The sequence below is a fragment of the Pteropus alecto genome, unplaced genomic scaffold (genome assembly GCF_000325575.1).
Source record: "Pteropus alecto unplaced genomic scaffold, ASM32557v1 scaffold65, whole genome shotgun sequence".
Classification (NCBI taxonomy): domain Eukaryota; kingdom Metazoa; phylum Chordata; class Mammalia; order Chiroptera; family Pteropodidae; genus Pteropus; species Pteropus alecto.
Window position 1 is genome coordinate 9,036,461 of NW_006439191.1, and position 7,887 is coordinate 9,044,347.

The window sequence follows — 7,887 nt, forward strand, 5'->3', positions numbered from 1 at the left end:
CAGCGGATCAGGCAGAGTCTGCAGGCAATCAGGACTGTGGCTTTCGCTCCGAGTGGAACGGGAAGCCATCACAAGTTTTCAGCAGAGTGACATGAAATGCCTTAAAAGGATCATGCTGCATCATTAGTCCTTAGTCACAGGGCTTGGAGCAAATCAAAACCACGAGGAGACACCACTTCACAACCACTGGGACAGCTATCATTAAAAAGACAGACGATGACAAATGCTGGCAAGGATGTGGAGAAATGGGAACCCTCATATACTACCGGCGGGAATGTAAACGTAATTGGGAACGTAAATGATGCAATCGCTTCGTAAACGGTCTGGCAGTTCCTCGAGAGGTGAACCTGTTACCATGTGACCCAGCGACTCCACTCCCAGGTATACATACACCCAAGGGAAACTACAGCAAACATCTGTACAGAAAGTCGTGTGTGATGTTCACAGCAGCATTACTCACAGTGACCAAAAAGTGGAAACAACCCAAATTTCTAGCAACTGATGAATGAATAAAATGTGATAAACCCACACTGTGGAATATTAGTTTGCAATAAAAAGGAATGAAGTATTAATACATGCTACAACATGGATAAACTTTGAAATCATTATGTGCATGAAGGAAATCATTCGCAAAGGCCATATATTATATGAGTCCACTTAGATGAAATGTCCAGAATAGAAAGTACTAGATTAGTGGTTGCTGGAGCTGGGGGGTAAAGAGGAAAAAGGGGTGACTGCAAGTGGGCACAGAGTTTCCTTCTGGGGGGACAAAAATGTTCTAAATTTAAATCATGGTAACGGCTGCACATCTCTGTGAATATACCAAAAAACACTGAATTTTACAACCTACGTGGGTGAATTGTATGGTGTGTTAATTATACCTCGACAAAGCTATTTTTGTTTTAAAAAGATCACTCTAGTTGCTATGCTGAAGACAGACTAGGGGTGGAGTAGGGCAAACAGTCATCTAAGTGGGATGACAGTGGCTTGGATCGAGTTGCAGCAGTGGAGTTGGCGGAAAGTACTCAGAATGTACGTATATTTTGAAAGTCGAGCCAACAGGACTTTCTGATGGTTTGGATGTGGGGTAAGAAAGAAAGACAACTCCAGTTTGGCCCTAGTAATTAGACCCATAAAATAACCATCATCGGAGATAAGGAAAATTAGGTTTGATGGTGAAGATCAGAAGATCCCTTTTAGATATGTTAGCAAGATATGACCACTAGGTATCCAGAGTAGAATCTGGACCTAAAGAGAGATGTCAGGGCCGCGGATATACAATTGGGAAGGAACTGTCAGCATATAGACCAAGTTTAAGGTTACGAAACTGAATGAGATCATCAAGAGTGAATTCAAATAAGGAAGAGGACTGAAGATCAGGTTCTGCGGCACTCCCAAGTCAAAAGGCCAAGGAGAAGCCGAGCGGCCAGGAAAGGAGCCAGGGGGATGGCCAGGGAGGCAGGAGAAAACCGAGAGCGGGCAGTGCCCTGGAAGCCAGGTGAAGGGTTTCTCACACAGGAAGGAATGACCGACGACCTTAAATATTGCCGACAGATCAAGTGAGATGAGGGCTGAGGACTGGCAACTGGATTTAGCAACATGGAGATCACTGTTGACCTTGACAAAGCAATTTGGTAGAAACGGTGATGGCGGCAGTCGGGGAGCATGGCCGGAGAGGGTCTGGGGAGAACGGGGATACACACGCTTTCAAGGAGTTTTGCGGGAAGGGAGAATAGAAAACTGGGGCACAGCCTGTGGAAGGTGGGGGGATCAAGAGATGATTCTAAGATGGAAGAAATTACGTTTGTATGATGACAGGAAACATCCTGTAGACGGAGAAATCTTGACACAGGGAAATAAGGAAGAATTACTGGAACGAATGAGTGAATATTAGGGACACTGAGAATTCAGAGTTCAAACTATTTTTAGTCACCTTTAAAATCATAATAAGTAAAAAGAAGTGCATAAGTGATGTCCCAACACAAACTCTCCATCCACAACTACTTTTAGTAGCTTTTAGTAAAATCGATTTGAGATCCTGCAAAGGCTCTTCTCGGTGGGGCTTAAGAGGCTGGCGCCCCAGACCCCGGTAATCTCCTCCCGCAGGCTGGCTCTTCACTTACCTCTGGTGCAGCCTGCCTTTTGCAGCTGTCCGCATCTTCCAAGGTCTGAAAATAACTGTGCATGTATTCTGCAGCCTGCTGCCACTGGTGCTTCAGCAGAGCTTCTTGGATAAAATGTAAACAAGCATTTGTTGTCTGAGCAAAATCCTTCTCTTTTTTCCCTCCAGTCGCTGTAAAGAGTAAAGAGATGAGTCTTCACCCACCGTGGCCCCAATTCCATGGCAATAAACTTACTTCTGATAACAGGAAGTTTTAACAAGTAGACTAGCGGGTATTAGTGGCTTTGACTCCTGAGACCAGCACTTAGAGTTTAACTTCTTTGAGAATCAGTTTCTTCACCTTTAAAATGCCTAGCATGTAGATTTACTGAGGATGAATCTGCTGAGATAATTACACGAGATAAAATTTAGATTAAAAGATAAAAAAAAAATAGGAGCTAAATTCTAGGAGCCCAGGAGTCTCAGTCAAGGGCAAAGAGGGCTGGGCTAAGAAAGATGTATCTGAGGGCAGTAAGAAAAGTGCTGATCCAAACACATTCCCAGAACTGTGCCACCAACATGGCGACACGGAGGTAACAGCTTCTTTCATATACTCTAGTAGAGAATTTATCCCATGGAAAAACTCACTTGTATTTACGTGAGATGACAATGGGGGAAAATATTCTTTCTTCGAAACCTATTATTGGTCGATTCTATCAGGAATTATTTCAACACAATTCTAAAGAAACTTCTTGAAAATACCTCCTAGGTATGGACTCCTCAGTGGCAGAAATGGTATCGTCTACATCTATGTAGCCCCAATATTTAGCTAATGCCAGAGATATAAGTGCTCAGGACGTATTACTGAGGAAAAATGTGTATCTCCCACAATACAGACCATCTGTTATTAAACAAAGGAAAAGAATCCTAAAAGGAAAAAGAAACTATTTTTTTCATCATTTCTTTTTTGCTACAGTGTAAAAAACCCTCATATACTCCTACATTGAAAAAAGATCCAGCTTGGTTATTCATTTTCTATACTCATTGAATCTTCCCTCTTTGCACTGACGGTAAAACGGTTGTGTGTTATTTTACTTACCCACACTTTCTATATGCTTTTGGAGCCAAGGAAGATACATTCCTGTACCAGAGGGCACACAGTTTCCCCCGGGGTCATCCTCTGTCATGGGCCTTATCAAGTCCTCGCTGAAATCGCTCATACCTAATTCCAAAATGAGAAGATCAGTTACTTTCTGTACATCATAATCCACAGCCTTCTGAGTTATACAGAAAACAGCCATTTTTAATCTAACAAATATCGTTTGATCGGCAAAATTAATTCTGTCTGGTAGTTCCTTCAAAGAAATAAATTTAATTAGATCAGCAACAGCCAAAATAAATAATCCCTTAAAAAAAAAAAAACTACTGTTTTAAGAAAATACAGACTGCCCCTTAATTTAAAAAAGAAAAAAAAAATCGTCTAGAGAAAGAAAAAGCAAAATGATGCGTAATAACAAAACAATACAATAACAACAAACAGTGAACATTTTGGGGGTCCTTTCTATATAAACCATCTAATTTAATCGTTACTGACACTCCGAGGTAAGTACTATTTATTTTCTCCCATTTTCACGCTGAAAAACTGAGTGGCTTAGTGAAGTAATGAGGCCCCACAGTCACAGGAAAGGTTAGGACCAGAAACGGTGTGGGGGTCTTTGAGGAGGAGCAGAAGTGACGTTGGGAAACGAATCTATAAAGAGACCACATGCTAAGCTGAGTTGGGACTTAATCCTCAAGACGCTCCGGGCCCCTCTCCCTCCCTCCCCCTATCCAGCTGATCACAGGTCCTGCGGGTCCCGTCTGCAAGGACTTCCCGCGCCTTCCCTCTTCTCCTCAAGCGCACACCGCCAGCTCGCTCTGCACAACTTCGAACTGTGTCTACACTGCTGCATTAGCTTTGTAACTAAGACCTGGCCTTAAATCTTGCTGCCCCCCATCACGGCCAAGGCAAATGTTTAAAAATCAAAATTCTAGGGTCAGGAGCATGGGTTTTCGAGAGCACGTGAATTTGAACCCGACGCCCGTGCACTTTAAGGCGTCCTTACAGAAACGGCTCTCCCCTCCCAAAGTCTCCAAGGCTACGCTGAGGCCAGGCAGCCATGGTAACCAGAGCGTCTCCACCCTCCGCCTCATTCTCAGAGCTCGTGCTGTCGGAGCATCCGGAGAAAACAGCGGAAGAACACGGGAGACTCCCAGCACAGCCCTTCGGACTCCACGCTGGACGCCGGCAGTGACTGACGCGACGACGCCAGCGGCTCCTACCTGCCTAAAGCCGGAGCTCTTAAGTCCCACCAAAACCGGCCTCCCTGCCCCGGAAACTCACGAGCACACGCACCGGAAGCGGAGTCGGCGACGGCTTCGCGTGAGCATGCGCAAAGTTGGCTTCGGGCTCTCAGGCAGCGCGCAGACGCAGCCCCGCCCTAACCCCGCCTTCGGAGGCGGGGCCACCGCTGTCCGCGCCTCGACCTCGGAAGTGACCCGGAAGTGACCGTGGATTTCCGCCTTCCCGTTGCGTTGGCTCCAGGTTTACTTTTTGTCTATCCCAGTAGGGAAAATGGGAGACTCTAATCGCAAGTAGACATTGGGACGAGGGGAGGGCGGCTGGATGAGATGAACAGTCAAAAAAGCAGAGCGTCACTTAACCCGGGTAATTCACTGTGCGATAACCTTTAGGTTTTTGCTTGGCGCTCGAGCGCCTTGGGGAGCCTGAGAGGTGTGCCTGGTGATCGTGACAGAATAAGCCGCGTAACCTTTTAGTCGATTCCTCGAAATACTTTTTCTTTTTTTAAAATGTTAGCTTTGAATTTAGGTGACTTGACTACCCCCACCAAATTTGGGCAAGAATATCTTTTTTGCTTTCAGCATTTCTGCTTCCGCGGGCCCGTCTGGGGTCCCTTTTCATGGGGAAACTTGACAAACTTTTTGTGAAATAGAGGTCGAAAGTAAAGTGGCTGAATGTGAAGGATAACGGAAACACAACAGTTTTCATCAGGTGTGTCATGACCTTTCATCCTGAAATTTTTTTAACATTACTTATGGTGTAGATTGTTGATGTTGCATTCTCTCAGTTTGTCCTGATCTCAAAATGTCTATTTCACCTTCAGTTTTGAAGACGATATCCCACCCAAAATGCCAAGAGAGCTCTAGCGAGAAACGTTTGCCTAAGCCAGGAACATGCTCTGGTCTCTTAACTGCGACTGTGTTTCCCTAATGCAGTCACATTGTTTTATTCCACATTTAAATGTCATTCTTGGTTTCTTTATGTTTGTCAAGAATAGGATAATTATGAGAAATAAAGGATAAACGCATGGCTACCGTAGGAGTATAATGATAACTATAGCTTATACTTTTTATTAAGGACTTCAGATTCATCTGAAGTGGCAATGAAATTCTCAGATATCCTAAGAAAAATCTCAACCTCCGATCTCAAACAAACAAAAACTTAGGGGTTTTGAGATAACCACCATCATTCTTTTTCCTTCCACAGAAGTTCCCTTGGTCAAAAATATTTTAAATCCGAAAACAATTTTAAGCTTTGCTTTTCTTTAAAGCAAAATAACATACAGATATGTATAATTATGTGATATGGATCTGGTGTTAATTTTTAATCCTTATTTCTTAGAACTGTGCTGTCTTTAAATGTGCATCGTCTGAATTAAGATGTGCTGTAAGTATAAAATACACACCAGATTTCAAAGATTTCATATAAAATAATGTAAAATATCTCATCGATCATCGTAAGTTGGTTACAAATTGAAATGGTAACATTTTGGATAGACCGAGTTAAATAAAATGTATTATTAAAATTAGTTTCATCTGATTTGTTTCATCTTTCTGATGTGACCTGTAGAAATTTTAAATTACATCGTAGCTGCCATTATATTGCTATTGGACAGCACGGTTCCAGAGAATCAGCAGAAGGGGAGTATCAGGTTGGATCCTCTAGCTAACCATTCTGGTTTGATGTCATTCATTCATCCTCTTATGTATTGCATACTATTTCACATCCCGTGTAGCTTTAAATAGGAATGCGCTCTCATACTTGCAAGGAACTCTTATTCTTTCTGCAGACAATTGCTTGGTGTTTGAGTCGTCTTCATAATGGTATTTATGTTCTTGTTCCTAATTCTATACTGAATGTATCAATTAAAATGCTGGAGATTCAGGTTTGCTTTGTCTCCACATGTGATCTGTTAACAGGTGGGCTGTGACTGTGTGTTATCCTCAAGAACTATTTCTCCCTCTGAGTTCTTAGTGCATCCTCCAGGCACAGCTTGAGAGGATGTTACCTGCCATGCTGACTTAGTAAGAAGTGAGTTTCCAGGGTAGGTGCTATCTAAACATGTCTCCTTTGTCACAGTCATTGATTTGCTGAGGCTCTTGTTGAACCATCAACCATACCTGTTGGCTAAGAGCCAGATACGTTGCCGTTTAATTATTTAAACAACATCAATGAGCAACTTTAATAAACGTTGCCTTTTATACTTACCACTATGAATCTTGAAGTGTTAACATTAGCCCCAATTTTATAGACGAGGAATCGAAGACTCAGAAAAATTGATGACTTCCCTAGGGTCATACAATTAGACTTCTGAGACCCAGTTTAATGCTTTTGACTGCATTCCCTGCCACCACTGTTGTCCCGTAAGGAAGTAATTCTTATCTGAAAACTGTAATAGATGAAGCCAAACAGTCTACACTGCGGAAATTGATTTGTACAGGCCCTACCCCGGAGTTTGTTCTGCATTTATTTCAAAGCACCAAATATTTGACTTCTGTGAAAACAGAGCCAAGGTAAATTAGGCAGAACCGGAAACAGGAACTTATATATAAGCCTATATGTTAGTGGCAATTTCAGATGTTTGAGTTTCTTTCTTTGTACAACAGAAATTGGAATAATATTTGCCAAGACTAGACAAATACTACATGCTGATAGAAGACCTTGCCTGGTATATGACTCACTCCCAGTAGGCCATACCCTTTGACGTGACTTTGGCTTGGCTTTTTAATTGTTGGGGGGAGGATTTAACCCTACTGGCCATGCTCAACACAAACTCCAATCTCCCTAGCTTTCAGAACAAGACACTTAGAGCCCATTTCGGTTTTATGATGCCTTTACTTATAGTCTGATAGCTTTCTGTTTTTCACTCTACTAAGTCTAAATTCTTGTGCTTGATTTTCACGGGCTTTTATAATCTGACCTACCCTAGCCACCCAAATTTATCTCTTACTCCTCTGATCATGGGATCATTTTACTCAGGTAATATTAGGTCTCCTCATTGTCCTTTAAAAGTTACTTTCCGTTTTCTTTTGTCTTATGTTGCTTTCTTCACCTCCCCTTCCCTTTCTTTTTAGAATCTAAATCCTACTTACCAAGACCTAACTCAAGGCCCACCACAGTCATTTACTGGCCTCCTTCGTGTAACTCTTTAGTGCTCAGAATTTGTACCAAAACACATTTTAGTCCTTATTGTGTGGCAGGGTTCTTTTGTGCCTCCCATCCCCCCATTCTCACTGAGAGAGGTGATGAGTATTAGCAAGAGGCACTTGTTTATCCTTTAGGAGTTGCCTCTCTAAAGAATATAACAAGGACCCAGAGTCACTCTGCCCTCGGGGGTGGGGCCAACATTGGGGTTCCTTTGGCACAAGTGCAAAAGGTGGACCAATCTCCTAGACACTGGCCTCAAAGGGCAACACTGGACACCAAAGCCAGAAATCTGGAAAGA

At 42.8% G+C, this 7,887-nt stretch overlaps 1 protein-coding gene and 1 long non-coding RNA gene across 6 annotated transcripts in view; one reads left to right on the forward strand and one right to left on the reverse strand.

Annotated features, from left to right (window-relative positions):
* The window catches only part of TAF1A (TATA-box binding protein associated factor, RNA polymerase I subunit A), a 23,036-nt gene extending 18,424 nt beyond the window's left edge, over window positions 1-4,612 (reverse strand). The window contains exons 1-3 of one of the 5 annotated variants that reach the window (XM_015592775.2): window positions 4,207-4,405; window positions 3,201-3,323; window positions 2,124-2,293 (exon numbers count right to left, since the gene is read on the reverse strand). In XM_015592775.2, the coding sequence (XP_015448261.1) occupies window positions 2,124-2,293; window positions 3,201-3,323; window positions 4,207-4,294 (381 nt within the window). In that variant the 5' untranslated portion in view covers window positions 4,295-4,405. The other 4 variants (XM_015592778.2, XM_015592777.2, XM_015592776.2 and 1 more) reach the window with 4 other exon arrangements.
* Window positions 4,613-4,715: 103 nt separating this feature from the next.
* Window positions 4,716-5,970, forward strand: LOC112483261. The gene is made up of 2 exons (XR_003047575.1): window positions 4,716-5,153; window positions 5,784-5,970. It is a non-coding gene; the product is annotated as an uncharacterized LOC112483261 (long non-coding RNA).
* Window positions 5,971-7,887: the final 1,917 nt, after the last annotated feature.